The 26,165-nt window shown below is 43.3% G+C and overlaps 5 protein-coding genes across 6 annotated transcripts in view; 2 read left to right on the top strand and 3 right to left on the bottom strand.

Annotated features, from left to right (window-relative positions):
• Positions 1 to 4,442, bottom strand: part of usp13 (ubiquitin specific peptidase 13) — a 36,892-nt gene extending 32,450 nt beyond the window's left edge. For both annotated transcript variants that reach the window (XM_052074155.1, XM_052074156.1), the window contains exons 1-2: positions 3,993 to 4,442; positions 441 to 566 (exon numbers count right to left, since the gene is read on the bottom strand). In XM_052074155.1, the coding sequence (XP_051930115.1) occupies positions 441 to 566; positions 3,993 to 4,103 (237 nt within the window). In that variant the 5' untranslated portion in view covers positions 4,104 to 4,442. The remainder of the gene's footprint in view (positions 1 to 440; positions 567 to 3,992) is intronic.
• Positions 4,443 to 5,169: 727 nt separating this feature from the next.
• On the bottom strand, positions 5,170 to 8,795 carry ndufb5 (NADH:ubiquinone oxidoreductase subunit B5). Its single transcript, XM_052074170.1, has 6 exons — positions 8,639 to 8,795; positions 7,906 to 7,988; positions 7,542 to 7,608; positions 7,406 to 7,467; positions 5,987 to 6,093; positions 5,170 to 5,375 (listed from the first exon to the last, which is right to left on the bottom strand). The coding sequence occupies exons 1-6, from the start codon at positions 8,754 to 8,756 to the stop codon at positions 5,255 to 5,257; spliced, it is 558 nt and encodes a 185-aa protein (XP_051930130.1). The 5' UTR covers positions 8,757 to 8,795; the 3' UTR covers positions 5,170 to 5,254.
• Positions 8,796 to 8,987: 192 nt separating this feature from the next.
• On the top strand, positions 8,988 to 11,087 carry mrpl47 (mitochondrial ribosomal protein L47). The gene is made up of 7 exons (XM_052074237.1): positions 8,988 to 9,149; positions 9,430 to 9,578; positions 9,671 to 9,731; positions 9,816 to 9,912; positions 10,001 to 10,131; positions 10,574 to 10,669; positions 10,764 to 11,087. The coding sequence occupies exons 1-7, from the start codon at positions 9,016 to 9,018 to the stop codon at positions 10,873 to 10,875; spliced, it is 780 nt and encodes a 259-aa protein (XP_051930197.1). The 5' UTR covers positions 8,988 to 9,015; the 3' UTR covers positions 10,876 to 11,087.
• Positions 11,088 to 11,384: 297 nt separating this feature from the next.
• Positions 11,385 to 21,132, bottom strand: actl6a (actin-like 6A). Its single transcript, XM_052074233.1, has 14 exons — positions 20,957 to 21,132; positions 19,825 to 19,901; positions 19,028 to 19,202; positions 14,263 to 14,363; positions 14,078 to 14,175; positions 13,583 to 13,677; positions 12,949 to 13,055; positions 12,609 to 12,698; positions 12,464 to 12,525; positions 12,265 to 12,379; positions 12,063 to 12,143; positions 11,854 to 11,949; positions 11,685 to 11,771; positions 11,385 to 11,614 (listed from the first exon to the last, which is right to left on the bottom strand). The coding sequence occupies exons 1-14, from the start codon at positions 20,979 to 20,981 to the stop codon at positions 11,534 to 11,536; spliced, it is 1,290 nt and encodes a 429-aa protein (XP_051930193.1). The 5' UTR covers positions 20,982 to 21,132; the 3' UTR covers positions 11,385 to 11,533.
• aldh7a1 (aldehyde dehydrogenase 7 family, member A1) lies at positions 21,109 to 25,211 on the top strand. Its single transcript, XM_052074232.1, has 2 exons — positions 21,109 to 21,244; positions 23,286 to 25,211. Exon 2 carries the CDS (start codon positions 23,291 to 23,293, stop codon positions 24,911 to 24,913), a length of 1,623 nt encoding a protein of 540 aa, XP_051930192.1. The 5' UTR covers positions 21,109 to 21,244; positions 23,286 to 23,290; the 3' UTR covers positions 24,914 to 25,211.
• The last annotated feature ends 954 nt before the right edge of the window (positions 25,212 to 26,165 follow it).

Here is a 26,165-nt window from a genome sequence, read left to right as displayed (position 1 = left end):
ATAATTCATGAATTAACTTAAAATTGGATATCTATTTATGATTTTTTTGGGGGGGCGGGTATTCAAAATCACATGTAAAGGGCATCAGTAATGTTCACATGAAATGTTTGTTCAAAATGTAAACAAGTAATAAAGCACTTCTTAAGCTTCCTCTTATATTGCAGGTCAAATTGATGTGTGTTAATGTTTTTCTTTTACTGCTGGCCTCTTTTATTTCTCACTTTTATTACATGAATTTTTGTTGCAAGTTATTTTTTTTATCTACATGTACAGTATTCCTTGTATCGATAAAGGAGGGCAGAAATTTTGGGATTGTTAAACATTCAGTGGGTCACATTGGCCCCATGAACAAAATATTAAATAAATATTCCATGTTAATTGAGGTTTATACAAGCTCACGCTACAACTGCTGACCTCTGAGCCACAGGGAATATACTCACTTCTTTAACGTGTCGCTTGAGGTGCATGTAAACACTCTGGCCTGTTTTGCGATAGTGTCTCTCCACGTGTTCTCGTCCAAAGCCCAGGAATGTGTTCATGCACACATACAGGCCTCCCTCAGATTCCTACACACACACACACACCCAAAGGAAGGGGAAAAGCAATCAAAATTAGGGATGTTAATTCGACTCAACTTGTCAGTTTATAATGCGGTTTAACTCCCCGTAGTTGACATTTGGGGTGTAATGAAAATAATGACGATTTGAATCAGAAAATCAGTTTAATTTAAAAGACGTGGATGCATTGAATTGAACCAAATCGTTAAACTCTAAAACATACCGAAATATATCTTGAATTGACTTTTATGAATTGACTTTTATTAATTGATGCACACCCCTATTATATTTATATAGAATGCACTCTACATAATCCCTTTGAAGGAAATACCACAATGACAGTACTGACAAGTTCATAGATATTGTAAAATGACAAGAAACTCCTTGCATCAGACTCTCTTGCACCGAGATGTATCGAATCAAATCGTAATGACACTGTATTCAACCAAATCAAATCGTTCCACTTTAAAATGTACCGTCCTTGAATGGTACAACCCCTGCCCCATGTATCGAGATTTGCATATTGATCAAAAGAATTTTCCTTGCTTCTGATCTCCATAAGCAAAGGCCCTATTCTTGGATTTATTTAAAAGACCATCCTGACTGTGTTGAGTGTTTGTTTAATGCTTATCTCAAGTAATTCATAATAACAAGTACAAGAGTTTGTGGCGTAAAGTTACAAGATAAGCTAACAATTAGGCTAACTTATTCAACTTATTCTACGGCTACTCTTTCTTGTTCTTTAAATTTTATTTTTACTTGTGGAATTTTGCTACCGCTAACAGGTTAGTCTTGGTATTACAGTAAATGGCAGACAGCTAGTTTTGGGGAGGAGATTCGTGACTGTAAATCCAGATATGATCAAGTGTATGGTGTGCTGTGAGTGCACCATTTTAAGATCGGTACGCACACATTTTGGGGTCTCCCACAGTTACACATACAGCGCATTTGACAATAAAGTTGCATGCATTCCAATCCAATTTTAAAAAAGAAAAATAACTATGATGTAAAAAAAATGGTGTGTTGTGCACTTTAGATGGCAAATGACTTAACAGTTCCTCTCTTCAGACAAACGTAAAATTCAGTTTCAAAATGTATTCATTTATTTGTTTATTGTTTAATTAACTAATTAAAAATAGTTAAATAAGTTCCTGTAAATAGAATTTAAAAGCATTGGTAAAATACACTATTTTGCACATACTATAAAGAAGAAGTCAACCAAAATCTTTCTTCATCGTAATATGTTCTATGAAGCCGTACTAAACTAAACAAGGCTTTCTCGTTAATATCGTGTCTGTGGAAATAAGAATTCAGCAGCAAAATCCTCCAATTTTTATCCATCTCAGGGGCGGTCATTGCTGTCAACTGAAAATGACATCACAATGACTGACTCAGTTAACGACTACTCATGACTCAGCTTGCGAATGTCATACGACCAAGTTCACAAAACAGATGACTGATAAACTGATAAAAATGTGTCAGTGCAGTTTAAGAAGCTGTGTGAAGTTCAATTGTGGTTGCCATGGCGATGGAAGCCTCTCATATATTGTTAGAAAATTAGAACAGTGTCTCAATTTGTGCATGACAAAAGGCTGCAAATTCAGCGGAGTGTAGTAGCACGTTTAAGTATCGACATTAGAAGAAATAAAAGTATGGTAGGAAAAAAAAAATCTGCGAAAACAAAGACAAACAAACAAAACAAAAACACAGTCGAAACACCGCACCACAGGATAATCACTCTCAATAAACTTTAAGAGACACTCGACAATGGGGCCTATGCTAACTTTATTCGGGATGGGGGTAAATGCTCAAATTCAGCCTACTTATCGGGATGCAGGCATCCCCTAGCTTAAGCCAACAAGGCTAAAACCAGCGTCAATCCGACAAGTCATTCATCTTCCAGTACTGTATGCATTTAAGATGAAAACACCATTATTTATTCTCATCCTACTTTTTCAGGTCAAAATAAACCCCCCAAACACCCCAAATGTGTTCCATGGAAAGGACCAATGTGATAAACCTTTAAGTGGCCGAGAGTGACATATGAGCTTGAACAGCACAAAGCTAAAAATAAAGCCATCCTCGGGCTAACATGATGAACTCCAGACAGCTGAGTCACCTTTAAAAACAGTTGAGTGAGCTTTGTTGTATTCAGAGCAAGGATGTTTATTCGGAATACACTTCAGTCATTGAGAATTATTGGGAGAAAACAAGTCTAAGTGTCAAATTGAATTGAACAGACATTGGGCACAAAAAGACACTAAAACAGGGGGTGGGCAACCTACAGCATGGTGCTGCTTGCAATGTTCAGAAACAAGTAAGCAGTTGTAAACATACATTTAACCCATATAAACATCCGCAGAGACCAGATACACCCTGGATAGATCACATATGAGCAAACAACTTGATAAGCTCACATTCAGATCTATGGACAATTTAGACTAGAGGGTTCAATTAACCTGTGCTGAGATTCAAACAGCAGATATGATTTATTCGGGCTAGGTCTGCGCTATAGGAATGGAACACTTTTGGAAACCAAGGACAGAACTGTAGATAAGATACTCATGGCATTCCACAAGCCTCTATACTAGGGCCCCTGGTTTGTGACTTAACAGGATAGCTACATAAATTCCTCGGTCTACACATGACATCTTGATTTTATGAATGGTTGTAAATATGTTGTCACACAGCTCAAAATGTCATGCTCAGTTATCACAATGCTAATTGTTTTTTACTTGATTATGTTATACTTATGGCCTTGTCGTGTTTTTGTACCAATACTGTAATTTAGTCTTTGTGGAATAGACCACTGCTCATTTTGACTTACTAACAACTTCAAGTAAGGTCATTTTTGTTTTAGAACATTTTAGAAATATAATTATCATGTAAACTGAAGACCGCCACTGCACACAGATACCGGTAGTAGGTTTTACATTTTACAGAATGATAGATACATGCTGTCCTCGGTTTACGATGGGATATTTGACCAGTGCCGCCAATTGAAGTAGTTTGCAGTAGTGTCATTGGAAAAAAAAATCTATATATATATAGTCACATGACACAAGACACACTCAAGTACCACCAGACTTTTAATTTGATGCTTTCATATTTGTGGCTTCCAGGTGTTTTGTACTAATATTAAATGTAATTGGGACTTTGTGTGATAGACCTATTAATTCAGAGTAGATCACCGTCGTACAAATTTAACTCCGCCGTAAACCGAGGAACCCTGTCTCAATTTAAACGGTAACCACCAGACAGGTAGCGGCTACTTGCACCAGCTGTGTGGGGCCTGACATAGTCAATGAAAGCCTCTCCTTCCCCTCACCTGTCTCCATCTCCTCAAGTGTAAAAATCCATTCAGGTTCAACAATAAATGTGTTGCAGTTTCATCTTCAGCCCCCCGCCCCGCAAGGGAATAAAGTGCGCACTTACCGGGGAGTCGAAGGAGAAGGCGCACTCGCTCTTGAACACCCTGTCTCCGGTCTTGGGCACTCTGATGGTGGGCATGTACGGGACCAGCAGCTCGCCGAGGTCTGTAGCCATGTTGGCATTCCCACTCCTCGCAGCACAGTGCAGGGCAGCCACCGGAGCCGCGCGCCCTCAGAGACGAGGTTTGCTATTTTTAAAGTGGCCAACCAAGACTACATTCCTCCGGCCATTGGAGGGAGGGAGAAAGCAGGGTGCAAATGGACGGCGGCGGCGGGGGCGTGACGCTGGGAAACATCAAAATACTATTTAAAAAAATGACGAATTAAGAAGACACACGGGAGGCGGGGCGGTATGCTACAAACACTGGGGTTCAAGTGTTTTCCAGCGTGATATGGCATCGCATGGGAATATTTCTGCACAGGAGTCACTCCCACGTCTGGAGGTGATTCATGCAGACGCCCACGCTTACTACTACGCCGCGTGACAACCAGTGACAACCAACCAAGCATTTTACACCGTGCAACGATGAAAACACTATCACTCCATCTGTAGACACTTGATGAAACAAAATGCTCAAAACATTAGTATTTCGCGAACGACATAAATCAAGGAATATTGATGCTTTGTCTATAACTGTAAAAAAGTACACTGGTAAATTCTTTCAACTCGACCCTGCCCCACAGTGGCCGTCGGGGTTATTACAACAATAGCCGGTCAGGGAAACCTGAAGATCAGTTTCCCAACCTTATTAAAACAGAAAAATATCACGTCTCTCAGCCCTGGAACCTTCCTTATACTTCATAAATAAAACCACTACAACGAGGCAGTTAAATGGGGCACATCATCTATCAGCACAGAGATGTAACATACCGGTACCTGTTTTATTGTTTTGTTTGGAGGGGTTTTTCATGGAATTAAACACAATGAACAAACAATAAAATCAAAATAATTTGTTGGAGTCTGAACGTGCAGTTCACTACTCACTGGAGAAAATAAAACATTGTTAAATGAACCCGATTACACCTGCCACATTATCTTTGTAAAGCTTGAAATTATTATGAAATGCTTAATGTTGTGACCTATATGTGGTTTTTTTTTGTCCTTATAAATGTGAATTTTTCTCTTCATAAAGCAGTGAACAAAGCTTCCCATACAAAAACACACACAAATACACAATAGGTACACTTAAAGATATTTTTATTTAAGGGGGGAAAAATGTACAAACAGCAAGCCACACCAGCACAACGTACTGACAACAATCTGGTTCAGTCATCGGGTGTTGCCTTGGGGGTGGTGTCGATGAGCTCCTTGTTGACGGTGTCAATGTGGAACCAGGGACCGTCTCCTCTCTGCCGCATGTGTTTCCGCACCTCAAGCTGTGCCAGCCTGTTGACCACAGACAGACAGAACACCGACTCAATAGACAGAAATTGACAATACAGTGGCTCCTCTAAAGCCAAATAAAAGGCTTCCTACAAGACAAATGGAAAACAGACTGACTGGTCATTACACTTTAAGTTGTTAACTTATTTGTATAAGAGTGCATGTATTCGTCTTTGTAGTATATATGCAATATATTGCAGTATATTCTACTGCAAATCATTTAACAAGTCTTACTACTTAACTGTACTACCTCTTAAAATCTGTAAAATTCTATAAAAACTAGGTCTGCCACGTTGTAATCATTTACATTTATAAATTACAATTCTGTACAGAAGTTACATTTTTTCATGCCTATTGTTCAAATAAAATTCGTAGATCCTATTTGCTTAACATATTCAGAAATAGTTCCTCATTTACATTTTTATGATCTTGATAATTACTTTTTTTTAAAACTGAGAAACGTATTCCATAGACAATTCAAATGTTAAAATGCCTGCGACCCTTGTGTGCATAAGCAGAACAGAATGCATGGATTTGTGGATGGATTGTATTAACTGAGATTCAGTTGACAAATGGCTACTTGCAAAACAATGAAAAATTGTGGTTCCGCCTACCTCATGTCTGCCTTCTCTTTTTCTATATGGATCGCAGCCATCATCTTTTCATAGTCCTTCACTGGGGAGTGAGCTATGTTTCGAGAAATCCACCTAGTGATGGGGTGCTGTAATAGCAGGGGAAATAATGTTTACATGGCATTAGATCAGGGGTGCCCATTAGGTAGATCCTGATCTACCGGTAGATCTAAGACAGGTCCCAAGTAGATCCGGGGAGTGTCGAGAATAAAAAAAAAACAAACAACCATTTGTGTGTCTTTGTACATGTTAGTAATATATTTTTTGCGTTAATATACACTGCACACTAATCAGTCTAACTTTCACTAAAAAAATATTTAAAAAATAAAATAAAGCAGGTAAATCTTAAATTTGTGTGTGTGTGTGTGTGCATGCGCGCGCCAATAAGGGTAGATCCCGTGAGGTTAGTTGATCGAAAAGTAGATCTTCGATCCAAAAAGTTTGGGCACCCCTGCATTAGATCATTACAGCATTCTGTTTCATGATATTAAAGAATAACAGTAACTAAAGTGACAAATCCCTGCCATGAATAGTAAAAATCTACATATAATTGGTGCGCCCCCATTTTTTTGTTGTCAATAATTGCCAATATGAATTGCTTAAAGCATAACTATAACACAAGCTATGATCCCAGAATACTTTAGCTTAATTTCAAACACATTTTACATTAACCTTAAACATGAATGGCTGAGAGATTACCTGATTTTGAAACAACGCAACGCAATTGCAATGACTTTGCATCTCAAGTGTTCCTATTAGTTGGACTTTGGTGCCATCTTGTGGCAGGTTATGGCATTGTAGAAAAAAGCATCACTATCCAGAGAACCACAAAATACAGTAAGGCAATAAGCAGTTTTTTTGCAAATAACGGAGAATGGGTCCCAAAATTACATGAACAAGTGAATTTACAAATATTAAATTATGCACATGTGGGGGATTATTGTAAATTGAAAAAAAAAAATTCACTACATTGTACATTATCATGGCTATTTGGGAGATCAATTTAAGAGTGGTAATACTAACTCCGAGTTAGGGTTTAAGGCTCATAATGTCAGCACACTTTAAAAATATAGACAAATATTTTTATGAATTTTGATTAAATAGTGATATACAAGTAGTCCCTTGTTCATTGCAGCGATAACAACCCAGAACCCCTGTGACTGACAATAATTGGCCAAGTCACAAATATATTACTCATACATTATGTTTTAAAGTCACATTCTGATTACTTTTTTCCACACCCCTGTCAACATTTTATAATAGGACTGGGGCAATCAAATATATTTAGAATCGATTGTTATATCGATCACCCTATCATTTATTGCAGGCATTATTTTCATCCACATATTATAGGAAGACAAGACCGCCACAATTTATTATGTTGGGGAAGCAGCTACATACCTTGTAGTATTCCCAGTGCTCAGGTTCATAACCCTCAGGGGTTTCCACCAGCTCCGCTTCACCTTCACAACACAATCACGCACAATTATAGTCCCGAATGAAAGTTGGGTTGAATCCAAGGTGTTGGATCACTCACCAATGAAGAGATTCACAGATGTGACAATTATTGCCACTGGAATACCAGTCAGCAGGACATAGTATTTCTAAGTGGAAAAGAAGAAATTGTGATTTGTGGTCATCTGTATGAATATGAATTGGAAATTTGCTAATTTGGCAACACTAAGTAGTAGTAAGCACGTTTCGTACAACACTCTGGCTCTGTCATCATGGTAATGAAAGCTTGTGACAAAATGAATATTAAGTGTAAAGTAAATCTTCATTGTCTGTGTGCATTTTTAAACAAGAATACAATACAATACAATACATGCTGATGTCAGGGACCTTTCATAAGACACCTTTTAGATGGTGAAAATTACATAAAAGGCCTCCTTTAAACTCACCAACAGACGCAGAAATCTCTTGTCATAGTACTCAGTTGGTTTGATGACAAACATTTTCTTCCCATGACCCCAACGGACAGCCACTAAAAACCACAAGAGTTTAAGTCATGAACATGGACCACGGGCTTACTTATACTGCGTGAGAATAGGCAGGTCAGTGAGTGCTTCAGTGTTCTGAGGCTCAGCATTTGAATCTCTGCTCCCGCCACTTTGTTTGGCTTGTGGATGAACATGGGGTTTCTTAGACTTCTTTCCAAATTCCAAAAACATGAACGATCAGGTCAAGATTTCCCCCTGTTCTCTCCCAAAGTCAGCTGGTGTAGGCTCCAGCTCAGTAACAACCTCATTGAAGACAAGCACTATACAGAAAATGAGTGGACGTGGGAAAATATTTAAAGTGAGCTCAGACATTATCCTGTTTTAGTCTATTTTCTTTTCTTTTATAAGACACAAAACTCTTACTGACATGACTTTAATCAAGTTATATTTTCAAGTCAATTTTACAGATGTAGAAAACTTGGACATGAATTACGTCACAAAAAAATTCAGGCGCATCCACTTATGTAATAAAGATTCCGTTGATTCAACATATTATTTCATATTGACTGCATTGCAAATTGTGCCAGCTAGCTATCATTAGCATGCTAACAAACCCTTTCGCAAGGTCACAAGAAGAAACGACAAGCCCCTCTCAAAAAATTCCAACGGTTGACTGAGTCGTGGTGTCACACACCTTTTTCCGTCCGTGGTATTGTTCGAGCAAGTAAATTTGTCGCCGCATTTCCAGTTTTCAGTGGACTCAGTCTGGCTGCGATTCCAGCAGCAGACCTGAGTAGACTCATACCCACCATGGCTACTGTGGGATGACGCCTCAACAAAACACGCTGTGATTCGCTGTTGAAAGACATTGAAGGGAAAGCCGCCATAATTAGAAAGGGCAAACACTTTAATCCATTTTTAAATGTTGACTGTATTTCAAATTGTTTTTAAAAGCATAATTAGAGTTTTACCGTATTCACTGTCATGTGCCTAAAAATTCAATATGTATTAAAATATTATCCTACGGAAATGCATGCTGGGTAATCTGAGGGTGACGGATGTGTCGTAAAAATGGCGACGTCCTCTTCAGCAGGACTCGTCTTGAGTCTTTGCAAACAGCTGCAGAATGCTTGTCGAATATCCTCGCAGATAAATATTCAACGATATCCCGCTAGTTTGCCAAATCTCAATCCTTATTTTTGCAGGTAAGAATTGGTTTATATTTACGAATTTGGGCTAGTTCATCATTAGCTTCGTGTAACCCAAGATTTTTTTCTCTCTGACCTCAAGAACTATGGCACGTTGAAATTAGTAATTATCAACTCGGTTACACTTATAGATTAAACCTGCTCCTTTTTCATTGTGGGAGTGTAGCATTATTGACATTTCTCGAGGAAACTGGCTACACCAGCAATCAACACCCAGTCATGTTTCCTGTGTACATATGAGAGAAGGGAGACTAAACATGTTTTAATCCCCACCTAGGGACAAGTTGCCACTTGTTGCCAAGTGCTGGTCCAGTCGCTGTATCTCGCTAGTTCAGTGTCATGCCTTTCACACAAGTGTTCACAGAAGGGGACTGGATGAGTTCTTTGACCTCCCAGAGAATTGGGGAGAGAGCAAGGTGAAATCAGGTAAAACAGAAACGACCAACACATTCAGATGGTGAACAGTTTATATTTATCATAATTGTTCTTACTCAATTTTGGGGGTTATTGTATCACAGGTGCACCTTGGACTGCCAAACAACTGAGAACAAAGAGCAACGAAGACTTGCACAAACTCTGGTAACATTATATTGTTCATATTTGATCTAAGTGTGCATTTTGAGGGGAAGGGGAACAGTGGTTAAAGCTTCTCTCTCTTGTCAGGTATGTGCTGTTGAAAGAAAGGAACATGCTTCTCACACTGGAGCAGGAAGCAAAAAGGCAAAGGGTTCAGATGCCGAGTCCAGAGAGACTACGGAAGGTTGGTATCACGCTTGGATTACTTCAAGGGAGATTTGTCAATGCTCTTTTTTTCTTTTTAATGAAAAAAATGCTTTTCTTTCTCCTAGGTTGAGCGGTCAATGATCAGGTTGGAGACGGTTGTGACTGAAAGAGAGACTTCACTGCGTCTGCTCCAAACAGGCCAAGAGAAGGGCAGACCAGGGGCCTGGAGGAAAAACGTGTTTGGATTTGTCTATTGGTGAGAGCTTGTTCACATTCAAAGTACGACCAGAAATTTCCAGAAAAATGTATATAATCACATTCACATATTCATTTTATTAAGTCAATGCTGGTGTAATTGGCATGTACAGTAATATTTGCGGTTTGTCATATACCTATTGGTAGATTTTTTGACTATTGATTATCTCAACGCTTATGAATAACATAACATTGGTCTTTTCCTTAGCACATCTTCCCTGTGCTACACGATTGGGGTGTGATGAGTCAATTTATGCTCAGTCCAACTTACACGTTTGTGACAACCTGAAAGAGTGGGATAATTTGTCTTTCAACCAGTAAATACATGTTTGTTATTTGTTATTGAAAAAAACGTGGATTACAGTCTTATATTTTGGCATTTACAGGCAATTATAAAAATTTGTGTGGGCATCACTAAAAAAATCTGTGTTCTGGGTATCTAGGTATCGATTCAAAGAATATGCCATTCCTTGGTATATGAATAGAAAATACAAGAGAAAGAAGTTTTACACGCCCAAGTTTGTTGAACCACACATCAGGTAGGATATGGTACACAGACAACATTCATAATGTTTTATAAAACTGTACATTGTACATTAAATGTCCCGTGTCTTTGTGCTACCCGCCTCGCAGGTTACGCATTGAGAAGTTCTTAAGGGAGAAGTACAGGAAAGCAAACATGGAAAAGCAAAAGCTGGCCAAACTTCAAGCAAGGTTCCCCAACATAAAGGTTCCGGCTTCGTAAAAATGTTCAGTTATTCTTGTCCAATACAAGTCATTGTCACATGCTTCATTGAAAATTGAGTGAAAATGAAGACACAACTCATGTGATCATGTACGATAAACTATTACCTTACAATGTGCATTTGACTTCTTTTCATGCAGTTTTGTGATCATTTTATTATAAGATGGAGCCATTGAACAGTAAACAATTAAATAGTTTATTACTTCACGTGATGCAATGAGGCCTTTGTCAACGATGATTTCTTTGTACACAGAGGTTTATGCACAACAGACACAGTGACTTCGATTCCAAGTTTAGACAAAACTCTCACTTGTTATTCAAAGTGAACTTTCTCACGCCTACACGCACAAATATTAATGCACTGTGGGAAGCAAGTTTGATGTATTCGGTATGGTAGACGGCTAAAAAGGAAGCGCGGGGGGAAAAGTAGAAAAATAAGATTTCGATTTAGTTACTGTGAGTTTTCTGTCAACCACTTGTCATCCAAAGATAAAGCACCAGACTGAACATTATGGCAAAGAAATTTAATCTCACTTCAACAAAATATTAGACAAAATTGTGAGTGTGTATGTTGCTACAACACATCCACAAACACGGTGTGTGAACAAACTGCTTAAAAAACACAATACAAAATGAGATTTATTTGTTTTTCCGTAAATCAAGGGCACTTTCTGTCCACGCACTGCTTTCCTCCCTCCTCATACTCTTGTTTGGAGATCCACATTTGTTGAAAGGTTCCCTGAAAGAGAAGGAAGTCATGTGATGAGTCTACTCAGATAACATGTCAACAGCACTTCCCGTGTTCTTACAAGTGATGCTAGAATGGAGCCTCCGATCCATGCGCTAAACCTGCGCTCGACTGTGGTGTTGTTGGCGATAAGCTTCAGTCGCATACTCTGTAAAAACAAACATGTTGTTCATGTATTCTTTTTTACCTTTTTTTGCCAAGGCAATAAAATGCAGTTGTTGAGCACACACCGGCGGTGTTTTCTGGGACAATTCTCTGTTGAGGCGATCAGTGAAGCCCTGAATCAGCGTGTTTCCTCCCGTCACCACAACGCTGCCATACAGACCCTGACACACAAGACAAAGATCTGCCTAAGATGGTCATTTCTAACTTCAAACATTATCTGAAGCTTTAATAGCACTAAAAAACATGATCACGCTGAGCATGACTGTTTACTCACCGGCCGAATGTCAATGTCGCACATTCCCACGCTGGTTGTCACCACGTGGCCAACTCCTAACATCGTGTTTCCAGACAAGCCCTGACAGTGGATCATGAGACATTGTAACTACTTCCAAACACAGCACAAAAAATTTAATGCATTGTGTGTGATGTTTACTGATGTACATGGTCCATGTGCTATAAAATGAGGTCAAGCCTACCTTGGCGTTAGAGGGGTCAAAAAGGCCCTCTGGTATTTTCAACCTTTCCGCACCAAAGTCACAGTTGTAGCCATTGGGCAGCTCATAGTGCACTGTGGGCATCTGGGCAGCAACCCTGAAGGAAGAGGATTGTATTCATTGTTGTTTCAATCTACTTGAGTGCCTTTTAGCATGAAAAAGAAGGATTCTGTGTTCTTACTGCTCATCATATGGCGAATCAGACACCTGCAGCACAGATGCCTGGAAGTCTTGAATGACACACTGTGATGCCAAAGCAGAGACATCTTGTATTAATACAAATTGTAGTATCAAGTGGGCTGCCATGGCTTGCAGCTACTACTGACATTGCACATGTAGTTGTGCCACGAGCGGGTGACTTGAGGTAGTTTCTCCTTTTTCTTCCAGCTGGCCGGCGATCCCTCCCGCACTGGATCCTGGCATGAAAAATAGTGACGCAAGTTCCAATTTAAGATTGGGCAATACAACCCCCGCCCCCACAAAAAAAATGCAAGTTATTAAAAATATTACTCTGTTATCGCAATGTCAATGAAATACCATAAACAAAAACTTACATTAGAATTTGTAAACGTGAGCAACAGAATACGCAGCCACTGTTTGTCCGATAATTACAATTCCATACTTCGAAAGCATCATACTCAATATGAATGATCAAAGGTGTTTTACCTTTGATGAAATCATATAGGGTGGAATTATTTCAACATTCAACTCCTGGAAGAGTTCTCGACACTGCATGCTCATGAAGTCTCCAGCCAGGGGCGACTTGACTATGCCTGTGCCAGAAAACAAATAACATTTGCAGCCACGTACACAAAACACACATACAGCAGAACTTCCCAAGACAAACAGCCCAAAAAATTAGACAAATACGGCTTATACCAAAACCTTCTGTAAAAATGAGCCCCAGAAGTACATTCTTGAAATATGGGATAAAGCGGGAATACAACCCACACAAGCCCAGCTCAACATGCAAACTGGATCAACTACATCCATTCAATTCATTTTACCAACCAAATGCTAATGTAGGCCTCCAGTTACTTCAATAGTTAACAGGTATACAAATGAAACCACGACAAAGCTCGGGAACCATTCCAAGCATCAATCCGCATGAGTCTCATTGCGGTGGAAGGACAGTTCCAGTTGGTAACGGTAATGCAGCATTAAGACAATAAACCCCACAGAAGAACCAGAAAGGAGAGCACATTAGGTATGGTCATTGTTTGCATTCACAGTTCCTATGTTTGCAGGTTAAACTTGATCAAATAAGATGCATAAATAAAAAAGAACAATTGTGAGTTACCTTGCTGCAGGACGTAGCCGTCATGCACCGGTATGGCTGTGGTGTGTGTCGCCCCACTGTCCAGGACCAAGCCTGTCGACCGCCCGTTGGCGAAGCTTCTCCGAGTAAAGGAATCGTACCAATAAATGTATGACACGCATATGGACATTATGGAGCATCCATTTTCTATCGCACTTGGAGCCTATCCCAGCCGGCTTTGGGCAAGACTCCATCCTGGGTTCACATAAACAAACGACCATTCACAGCTGAGGACAATTTAGAGTCTTCAATGAACCTAACATGCATGTTTTTGTAATATGGGGGGAAGCCAGAGTACCCAGACAATTCCCACACAAGCACAAGGACAACATGCAACCTTCACACAGGAAGACCCAAGCCAAAATTTAAACCTCAGAACTGTGAGGCAGACGTGATAATGCCTTATCCAGAGTGCTGAATGCATTATGCAGTAGTATTATTTAAAATAAAAATAAAATAAAAAAGCACAAAGGATACGCAGACAGCACGGCTGATTTGCAAAGAAAGAAGGCGGGTATGTTGTAGTGCTCAAACATCAGTTCGGTCAGTTTCTCTCGTTTTGCCCGTGTGTTCCACTGTAGAAACAAAACACATGATTTGACAAGAGTCAAAAAAGTTGCCATATGCACTCAAAATTCCAGCTTGCAGAGAGAGTAACTCACCGATGCTTCAGACATAAGGACTGGATGCAGGCTTGGTTCTGATTTGAAGTGCATCCTGTATGTGTGATCCAAAATGGCTTGGAAACTGTCCCAGTCTTCAACTATGCATGAGGGGGGAAAAAAAGCATGATGAATGTACTACATAAAGAACATGGGTCAGGGACTCATATTTTATGTGGCTCACTTTTAAAAGCCTGCCACAATATTTGATAGAATTCTGTTCAAATCTAATCATAAAAATAACCAAATTCCAGGGTGATTGTGGAATATGATGGAGTGATTCTAATAACAAATAATCTAATTCAAATCGACATTGCTGTTTTCTGAGTTTGGTCATGTGATGTGAGCCGTGAATGGCCGTTACCTCAGCCCTGCAAACTGTGATGTCACTTTCAGACAACAGCAAGTGGCAAAATGCCTGCCCCCTGAGATGGCTAAAAACGTGCTGCTTTATTCATAGTCCTCAAATGCAATATTATTCAGAATGTCGTTTTTAGACTAGTGGGGGTGCATACAACATTCTGATGAAAAAAATTTGGGGGGGGGGGGGTGTCAACTTCCCCTTTCAAAAAAATCATTTAAAAAAATGACGTTTTTTTTTCATTTGTTCCCATTTACACCAAGAGACAAGTAGTTTTTAATGCTTTCGTTCCCTTACTGTACTGTAAACTTAAGAGGTGCATACAACCGTGATTGTTTTCCTTCCATCCATCCATCCATCCATCCATCATCTACCGCTTATCCGGGGCCGGGTCGCGGGGGCAACAGCTTTAGCAGGGAAGCCCAGACTTCCCTCTCCCTAGCTACTTCTTCCAGCTCTCCCCGGGGGATCCCGAGTCGTTCCCAGGCCAGCTGGGTGACATAGTCTCTCCAGCGTGTCCTGGGTCTTCCTCTGGGTCTTCTCCCGGTGGGACATGACCGGAACACCTCACCGGGGAGGCGCTCAGGAGGCATCCGAATCAGATGCCCAAGCCACCTCATCTGGCTCCTCTCGATGTGGAGGAGAAGCGGCTCGACTCTGAGCCCCTCCCGGATGACTGAGCTTCTCACCTTATCTCTAAGGGAGAGCCCGGACACCCTGCGGAGAAAACTCATTTCAGCCGCTTGTATCCGGGATCTCGTTCTTTCGGTCACGACCCATAGCTCGTGACCATAGGTGAGGGTTGGGACGTAGATCGACCGGTAAATTGAGAGCTTCGCCTTTTGGCTCAGCTCCTTCTTCACCACGACAGACCGATACAACGTCCGCATCACAGCAGACGCTGCACCGATCCGCCTGTCGATCTCCCGCTCCCTCCTACCCCCACTCGTGAACAAGACCCCAAGATACTTGAACTCCTCCACTTGGGGTAAGATCTCCTCCCCGACCCGGAGTGGGCACTCCACCCTTTTCCGACTGAGGACCATGGTTTCAGATTTGGAGGTGCTGATTTTCATCCCAACCGCTTCACACTCGGCTGCGAAACGCTCCAGTGAGAGTTGGAGAGCCCCGTTTGAAGGAGCCAACAGCACCACATCATCTGCAAAAAGCAGGGATGAAATACTGAGGCCCCCAAAACGGACCCCCTCAACGCTTCGGCTGCGCCTAGAAATTCTGTCCATAAAGGTTATGAACAGAATCGGCGACAAAGGGCAGCCTTGGCGGAGTCCTACCTCCACTGGAAACGATTCCGACTTACTGCCGGCAATGCGAACCAAACTCTGACATCGGTGGTATAGTGACCGAACAGCCCGTATCAGGGGGTTCGGTACCCCATACCCACGAAGCACCCCCCACAGAACTCCTCGAGGGACACGGTCAAACGCCTTCTCCAAGTCCACAAAACACATGTAGACTGGTTGGGCGAATTCCCACATACCCTCAAGGACCCTGCTAAGGGTGTAGAGCTGGTCCACTGTTCCACGGCCGGGACGAAAACCACACTGCTCCTCCTCAATCTGAGGCTCGACTTCCTGACGGACCCTCCTCTCCAGCACCCCTGAATAGACCTTACCAGGGAGGCTGAGGAGTGTGATCCCTCTGTAGTTGGAACACACCCTCCGGTCCCCCTTTTTAAAAAGAGGGACTACCACCCCGGTCTGCCAATCCAGAGGCACTCTCCCTGTTGTCCACGCGATGTTGCAGAGGCGTGTCAACCAGGACAGCCCCACAACATCCAGAGCCTTGAGGAACTCCGGGCGGATCTCATCCACCCCTGGGGCCTTGCCACCGAGGAGCTTTTTAACCACATCGGTGACTTCAACCACAGAGATAGGAGAGCCCACCTCAGAGCCCCCGGGCTCTGCTTCCTCCAAGGAAGGCGTGTTGGTGGAGTTGAGGAGGTCTTCGAAGTACTCTGCCCACCGGTTCACAACGTCCCGAGTCGAAGTCAGCAGCGCCCCATCCCCACTGTACACAGTGTTAGTGGTGCACTGCTTCCCCCTCCTGAGACGTCGGATGGTGGACCAGAATTTCCTCGAAGCCGTCCGGAAGTCGGCTTCCATGGCCTCACCGAACTCTTCCCACGCTCGGGTTTTTGCCTCGGCGACCACCGAAGCCGCGGCCCGCTTGGCCAATCGATACCTGTCAGCTGCCTCTGGGGTACCAAAGGCCATAAAGGCTTGATAGGACTCCTTCTTCAGCTTGACGGCATCCCTTACTGCTGGTGTCCACCAGCGAGTACGGGGGTTGCCGCCACGACAGGCACCAACCACCTTACGGCCACAACTCAGATTGGCCGCCTCAACAATAGAGGCACGGAACACGGTCCACTCGGGCTCAATGTCCCCCGCCTCCCCCGGAACATGGGAAAAGCTCTGTCGGAGGTGGGAGTTGAAACTCCTTCTGACAGGGGATTCCGCCAGACGCTCCCAACAAACCCTCACTATACGTTTGGGTCTGCCAGGACGGACCGGCATCTTCCCCCACCATCGGAGCCTACTCACCACCAGGTGGTGATCAGTTGACAGCTCCGCCCCTCTCTTCACCCGAGTGTCCAGAACATGCGGCCGCAAATCCGATGATACAACTACAAAGTCGATCATCGAACTGCGGCCTAGAGTATCCTGGTGCCAAGTGCACATATGGACACCCTTATGTTTGAACAAGGTGTTCGTTATGGACAATCCGTGATGAGCACAGAAGTCCAATAACAAAACACCACTCGGGTTCAGATCGGGGGGGCCGTTCCTCCCAATCACGCCCCTCCAGGTCTCACTGTCATTGCCCACGTGAGCATTGAAGTCCCCCAGCAGAACAAGGGAGTCCCCAGCAGGAGTACTCTCCAGCACACCCTCCAAGGACTCCAAAAAGGGTGGGTATGCTGAGCTGCTGTTTGGTGCATATGCACAAACAACAGTCAGGACCCGACCCCCCACCCGCAGGCGGAGGGAGGCAACCCTCTCGTCTACCGGTGTGAACCCCAATGTACAGGCACTGAGCCGGGGGGCAATGAGTATGCCCACACCTGCTCTGCGCCTCTCACCGTGAGCAACTCCAGAGTGGAAGAGAGTCCAACCCCTCTCGAGAGAACTGGTACCAGAACCCAGGCTGTGTGTGGAGGCAAGTCCGACTATATCCAGTCGGAAATTCTCTGCCTCACACACCAGCTCGGGCTCCTTCCCTGCCAGAGAGGTGACATTCCATGTCCCAAGAGCTAGCTTCTGCAGCCGAGGATCGGACCGCCAGGGTCCCCGCCTTTGGCTGCCGCCCAGCTCACATTGCACCCGACCCCTTTGGCCCCTCTCATGGGTGGTGAGCCCATGGGAAGGGGGACCCACGTTGCCTCTTCGGGCTGTGCCCGGCCGGGCCCCATGGGTGTAGGCCCGGCCACCAGGCGCTTGCCAACGAGCCCCACCTCCAGGCCTGGCTCCAGAGGGGGGCCCCGGTGACCCGCGTCCGGGCAAGGGAAACCTTGGTCCATATATTTTGCTCATCATAAGGGGTCTTTGAGCCGTGCTTTGTCTGGCCCCTCACCTAGAACCTGTTTGCCATGGGTGACCCTGCCAGGGGCATTAAGCCCCAGACAACTTAGCTTCTAGGATCATTGGGACACACAAACCCCTCCACCGCGGTAAGGTGACGACTCACGGAGGGGATTGCCGCCACGACAGGCACCAACCACCAACAAACAAAAGGATTGTTTTCCTTTTGGGCATGATATTATAACTACTGGTAGTCCTCTCAGACCAACCATAACTCCAGTACAATGTGGCCAGTGCAAAAACAACGTTGACACTCGTCATATGCAGACCACTCATAAAATTACCTTCCAAAGGATGAATAAAATAGCATGCTCAATATGCGCTGAAGGTCTTACTGCCTTTGTGTGTCACCCGAACAAAAAACATGGTTGTTTCATCATCACCGCCACCACTGGGTCAGTTTCATCAAAATAGAGCGATGGTGAGTTTTTATAGATAGTAATTTCAGCTACGTGCACCGATGTTCCGGGCCAGCTCTCTAAGGAAGGCTGTGTCTCACATTGACGCTCTGCTGCAATTAAGATTGGTGTCACAATGGCCTTGAAATAGTTTAATCTCCACGGGTCCTCATCCTGATGAATATCATCAGCTGGGCCAGCATACTTTACATTTGTGGGCTCTATAATTGAATTTATTGGTGTTGCATAGCTGGATTTACGTCATATCACACATCTGTAATAGGGACCAGGCGATAAAGCCACAAAGCTAACTGGTGCAATTTCGGAAAATAAACCCTGAACTTGGAAAGCCAGCTTCCACCGTATTTTGGGAAGGGAAAAATGTGAGACACACAAATACTCACTCATGCCGTTCTTGAGGGGAGACATAACCTCCATGCTCTCCCTCGGGACCCTCAGCTGGTTGGTGTCGATGTAATAAGTGGTGCCACTCTGCTTGCCTTTGTCGCCATCCGTCTCCATGGGAGTGGTGCCATCCTCTCGGTCAAGGGTCACACCGATCACCGTGGGGAAGTCGGCCTTTTGGGGAGGAGGGTGGGGCATACACTCCTTTAGCTTTCAAGATTTCGCTTTACTGCCAACAAAACTAGATCATTTCACCTCGCCTGTAAAAAGTAGATTATAATGTCGCTGTTTCTCAGGTAACTGTTCTTTATTCACAGCACTGACATGTAAGGGGGGAAAAAAGTCTGAAATTTCTTCAGCTGGCCTAATGTTTGTTCTGTCCATTTTGTGTTGTATGTTCTTTTCTTCAACTGTTTTTATTACCTTTTTTTAAACGACTGATGGTCACACCAACTCATGTTGTTCCAAAGTTTGAGAGTTTGAAAGGTTATGAATTACATGAGATTTCTGGGGCGTATTATACAATTTGTCATTTTTGACAGTTAAGAAATATTACATTTTTTACTTTAAAATGTTATTTATTTAAGTTAAACCAGAGATTATTTCTTTTCTTGATGAATATTCACATATATGAAAAACCAACAAGTTTTCCATAATGATCTGAACTCGATTTACGTATAATGTCAGTCTCCTGGGTGACAGACCTCATTTCATCAACATACACCGGAGAGATGATGAAGACGCAAAGAGGGGGGAAAATAGATGTTGAATCAGGTTATATGAGAGGTCCTCTTACCTTGGGACAGTCTTCTCCTGCATAGCCAGCTCTTACTGTGTATGAGCCAATGTCGAACACCAGCGCTCCGACCTCATCTGGAGAAAATACAAGACAACACTGTAGTTTCCTTTCAGAATCTATAATTTCTTGACCCTCTTGTGCTGAAATGTACTGACAATCACTGCGAATTTGTCAATATGTATGCACAAAAATACATGTTTTTTTTATTTTTGAATGAGTATGCACTTCAGTATGCACTCTGACTTGACCTCAGCAGTCAATCTCAGGGTAGATAGAGACAATCAATTACTTACACTCACAGCATCGCTGAGTGGCAACTGAAGCCACTGTTACACGTGTTGCCTCGATGAAACTCAAGCATATTGTAATTTATTGAGTATGGACGCTGCATGTCAACCCCACAACTACAATCACAAACTGCTGGTTCATTAATTCACCAATTTGGGTCAAGCTTACAAGACTATAAAGACCGACATCATAATTTCAGGTTATGAGACAGGACTAGCAGCATCTAGAATTACCAGATATAAAGAATGATATGAAATACAAACATACACTATTTACCATATTCTTTTCCGTTGTCTCAGATGATGCCAATATGCTCTTATTATTATTCTAAACCGCTACTCACAAGAGTCCATGCAAAGCAGCATGGCACTATTAGAGCAGAAGGCAATTTTCACAAAAGGTGTTATGAGGGCGTTATCATGGAATACCGGTACGTTTTTGATCACGCTGATTGAACGTTGCATTATAGTTATAATATATACCCGCAAAGCATTATTGTTCGATAACACGCGGTCCATTTATTTTAGTGACTACTTGCACTGTTTTAGATAGGATTCGTCCTGCCCACTTTCATTCATTTCGTTGCGCTCAGACGGAATAATTCAAGAACATCTTAACTGCGTGTAACTGCTACAAAAACGCGAGCTCTGCGTAAATTAAGTAAGTGTAAACACTTCTGTTCAATGTGGTGAATATGGTGAGGTGTAATAAATAATCGTATATTCCAGCAATACAGCTAACCGGTAGCATGGCTAGCGCAGTTAGCCAGCTATGCAAAAGGCTATAAAGGGGGACAACATGGGAAAGCGATTCCTTTCTGTGACCGCTAAATGCCACTCACCGCCCCCGTACACTCCACCGCTCATGTTGGAAATGTTCACAGCAGAGCGTTTATGCGATAATGTGTCCTATTAATGCACAATCACAAACGGTAGACTGCTAATCACAACAAAGGACTGGAGCTGCTGAAGTTAGCATAGATCCGTAACGAAGCGAGCGCCACTTGTGCGTCACAGCGGTCGTCCAATCAGAAAACAGCTACATGAGGGCGGGCGCGGTGACGAACATATCAAGAGACGTAACTGCGACTTGCTCTACAGTGAACGTGGCCCTTCGTCCACACAGGAAAGTAAGTGAAAAACCTGCAAGGTATTTCTTAAAAGGAAAAAAAAGTTTGACATTGATGGGTCAGTGAAACGAGTTGCCACGCCATAGCTGCACCACGGTTGACATTCTGTAACCATTGAATTCATACTCTCGAGCCACAGTCGATTCGATAGCGTATCACCTTCCCTCAGGGAAGGGCGGCCCGGTAAGTGGTTAGCATGTCGGCTTCACAGTGCAGAGGTACCGGGTTCGATTCCAGCTCCGGCCTCCCTGTGTGGAGTTTGCATGTTCTCCCTGCGTGGGTTTTCTCCGGGTGCTCCGGTTTCCTCCCACATTCCAAAAACATGCGTGGCAGGCTGATTGAACACTCTAAATTGTCCCTAAATTGTGAGTGTGAGTGCGAATGGTTGTTCGTTTCTGTGTGCCCTGCGATTGGCTGGCAACCGATTCAGGGTGTCCCCCGCCTACTGCCCGAAGACAGCTGTGATAGGCTCCGGCACCCCCCGCGACCCTAGTGAGGATCAAGCGGCTTGGAAGATGAATGACCTCAGGGAAACCATGACACTTGTAGAAAGTGATATGGTGTGCGCAGTTTGGAGTTTGAATGTCGTCGAATGTATGAAAGTGTGGGTACAATTAGACTAAACGAGCTAGAGATTTCCACTTATGCACAAAATTTGGGCATAATTGTGTGCATACCGTGGGGCAAAGTTTTCAAGTGTAACATTAAATTGAAAAGATACTGATGATATTTGTTGGACATCTAAAATATTATATATTTAATATTAACGCAAGAAAGAGAAAGCCGTGAGCCGCTAAAGTAAAATGTATTGCGCATTACATTTTATTTTTGTAGTCGTTTGTCTTTTGCGACTGACGTTTGATGACAAATTGTCATTAATTGTGCACCCACTCGCCACAGTATCACGATGACCTGTAAAAGTGAATGTAATCCATGACAAGAGCTGTTTATCTTACAAACATTATGATGTTTTTTTTCCTCGCAAAAATTCAGGAAGAGATGGGACTATGCTGATCATTCCAGAAGGGGAACTTAGTCAAGTCAAGTCAAGTCAACAGTATTTATAGAGCACTTTCAAACAGCCATCGCTGCATACAAAGTGCTGTACATGGAGCGATTTAACATATACAATAAACAGTAAGACGAATCAGTAATAAGTAATAAGGCGGTAGAAAGCACCAAGCAGTAAAATCAAGAGCAAATCTAAGTCATGCTGAGTCAAACGCCAAAGAATACAAGTGAGTTTTGAGGAGGGCTTTAAAGATGGGCAGCGAGGAGGCTTGCCGAATGTTCAGTGGGAGGTCAGGACCAGATGGACCAGCAACAGAAAAGGCTCGATCCCCTCTGAGCCTCAGTTTAGTTCTTGGTACGTCTAGCAAAGACTGGTCCACAGACCTGAGGCGCCGGGCAGGGGTGTAGGGGCGTATGAGCTCAGAGAGGTAGGGTGGCGCGAGATTATTCAGAGATTTGAAAACAAAGAGGAGGATCTTAAAAATAATTCTAAAATGAATGGGGAGCCAGTGAAGGGATGCCAAAGTAGGAGTTATATGCTCCCTCTTACGAGTACCAGTCAAGAGGCGAGCAGCGGCATTCTGTACCAGCTGAAGGCGCTTGATGGAGGACTGGCTGACTCCAAAGTACAGGGCGTTGCAGTAATCGAGCCGGGATGTGACAAAGGCATGAATTACTGTCTCAAAGTGTTCATGTGAGAGGAACTTAGCGGCTGTTTTCTTACTCTTCGCTGGGTTTAGGAGCAAGTTTCTGGTTTGGGTACCTAAAATGCAGCAATTGCAGTTAATAATGTCACTAAAGTAGTAAAACGATGAGATAACAACCGGTTTCATGATGTTAGATGTTGTAGCGCCACTAGCGGTTGGAAATGAAGCAGAAGAACCTGGCTCCAAGTTTTGTATGCAATGCAAGTTGTACATCACTGAAAATAACAATCACATGTTCATTTAAGTTTGCAATTTGTTCAAATGTTGTGGTTGGTTACAAATTATAAGCGTGAGGAACTATTTTTATTTTTTTTGGTTTGTAGGACTCATGCAGCGTTGGCTCAACTTGACCATTGCCCGACACAGCAGGCTCCTCTTGAAGAATAAATTCCCATCTCTTCACCGGTCAGCAGCCATGTCAAGTCTTCTCATTAGTCAACCTAAATATGCTTGGCTGAAGGAGCTGGGTCTCTCTGAAGACAACCCCGGTGTTTACAATGGCAACTGGGGCGGCAGTGGGGAGGTTATCACTTCGTACTGCCCCGCCAACAATGAGCCGATTGCCAGAGTAACCCAAGCTACAATGGTGGAGTATGAAGAGACTGTCCAGAAGACAAAGGAAGCCTGGAAGATGTGGGCTGATATTCCTGCTCCAAAAAGAGGGGAGATTGTGCGGCAGATTGGAGATGGCCTGAGAAAGAAAATCAAAGCACTCGGGAGCTTAGTGTCTTTAGAAATGGGAAAGATCTATGTTGAAGGGGTGGGAGAAGTTCAGGAATATGTTGATGTGTGTGATTACGCTGTCGGTCTGTCAAGAATGATTGGTGGGCCCGTCTTGCCTTCAGAAAGGCCAGGCCATGCCCTGATCGAACAGTGGAACCCAGTTGGTCTTGTCGGTGTCATCACTGCTTTCAACTTTCCTGTGGCCGTCTATGGCTGGAATAACGCCCTCGCTCTTACGTGTGGCAATGTTTGCCTTTGGAAAGGAGCACCGACCACACCTCTTACAAGTGTAGCTGTTACAAAGATTGTAGCTGATGTGCTTGAGCAGAACAACCTGCCGGGTGCTATCTGCTCCATGACCTGTGGAGGTGCTGATATTGGTACGGCCATGGCCAAAGACGAGCGGGTGGATCTGTTGTCGTTTACTGGCAGCACTAATGTTGGCAAGATGGTGGGCATGATGGTCCAAGAACGGTTCGGCCGCAAGCTGCTGGAACTCGGCGGGAACAACGCCATCATCGTGTTTGAGGATGCCGATCTTAATCTGGTGGTGCCCTCTGCGGTGTTCGCGTCTGTTGGAACTGCTGGCCAGCGCTGCACCACCACAAGAAGGTTAATGCTGCATGAGAGCGTCCACGATGCAGTGATTGAGAGGGTCGCCAAGGCCTATAAGCAGGTGCGCATTGGAGATCCCTGGGATCCCAGCACTCTGTATGGGCCTCTGCACACCAAACAAGCAGTGGAGCAGTATCTGTCCGCAATTGAGAAGGCCAAGCAGCAAGGTGGCACTGTCGTCTGTGGAGGAAAAGTGATGGACCGTCCTGGAAACTATGTGGAGCCCACCATCATCACCGGGCTGGCTCATGACTCTGCGATCGTCCACACAGAAACCTTTGTCCCCATTCTCTACGTCCTCAAGTTCAAAACCGAAGAGGAGGCATTTGCATGGAACAACGAGGTGAAGCAGGGCCTGTCCAGCAGCATCTTTACCAAAGATCTCGGGCGGATTTTCCGCTGGCTCGGACCTAAAGGGTCCGACTGTGGCATAGTAAATGTCAATATACCAACAAGCGGCGCTGAAATCGGAGGGGCCTTCGGTGGGGAGAAGCACACAGGAGGAGGCAGAGAGTCTGGAAGTGACTCCTGGAAGCAGTACATGAGGCGCTCAACCTGCACCATCAACTACAGCAAGGATCTTCCTCTTGCACAGGGAATCAAATTTGAGTGAGACTTGTTGTCTCACTCTGCTGTTTGTTGTTTGTTTCGGCACTGAGCAGCAGTTAATATGATGACATCATCCCTTGTCATTGCTTCATTGAATTAGAAAGGTTCATCTTGTTAAAGACTAACTAATAGTCATAGATTATGAAGGTCTATGGTTTGAGTGATAGACACAGGGATAGAACCAGAGATTTCATGTTTCTTTACACTTTGCAACCCTGCAATGTTGAGGTTGATTTGCAATTGTGTACAAGCTCTTGCAAGTTGTGCTATGTGAGTGAATCAAATACTTCTCTTAAAATAAATTTCAAAATAAAGTTTTATTCTGGCAGATACAATGGAATGGACAATGTTATTCATCAATTTCTGTTACATATTAAAGTGGACAACAATGCATGGGCATCATCACTGTAGTTATTGCCCTTGCACTCCTTAAATGTTGACCTGATCATTTTCAGTCAGAGTTTTAATGTGTTAATGTAGTTAAGCAACCTTTGGTAAACAATATGTTGGCTGAAATCTTTAATCAACATTTCATTGTGTATTCCTAAAGTCACAATATCCTAAAAAGCAAATGGCGGTCAACACCCATGGACACCTGTTGCATGATTTATTATAAAATATCACTAATGAAATGACAGAATGTGGCTATCAGGATGACAAATATTTTTAAAAATAGTTATGATGTACATAGTAGAGAAAGGACAGAGAAACTCAGGGAGAAACAAAGTCAACATGTTTTGCACAAAAAAAAAATCTCAGAAATGCCCTGAAGGGCAAAGATTATGTTTATGCGTGTATTTCACAACTGTGTCCTTTATGGGGGGGCTTTTTAGCCAACACAGCGCCATCTGCTGCATTTTTGCTGCATTGCCATCTGTCCAATACCCTCGTGCAATATCGCCACTTTTCTAAGTTGTAACAGGAAAAAATCCATCCATCCATTTTTTGATCCGCTCTATCCTCACAAGGGTCGCGGGGTGTGCTGGGGCCTATCCCAGCTGTGTTTGGGCAATAGGTGGAAGACACCCTGAACCGGTTGGCAGCCAATCGCAGGGCACACAGATGAGCACCCTTCCACACTCACACACCAAGGGAGTGTTCACTCACCCTGCCATGCATGTTTTTGGAATGTAGGAGGAAACCGGAGAAAACAGGCAAAAATATCCAATGAATTGCTCAGTGTATCGATTCAACAGAAGTGGTTCATTCAAGAATTCATCAAAAGTTATAATCAATGTCAGGCAATAATGCAACTT

The sequence above is a fragment of the Hippocampus zosterae genome, chromosome 8 (assembly GCF_025434085.1).
Source record: "Hippocampus zosterae strain Florida chromosome 8, ASM2543408v3, whole genome shotgun sequence".
Classification (NCBI taxonomy): domain Eukaryota; kingdom Metazoa; phylum Chordata; class Actinopteri; order Syngnathiformes; family Syngnathidae; genus Hippocampus; species Hippocampus zosterae.
This window is presented reverse-complemented; position numbering and strand designations above follow the sequence as displayed.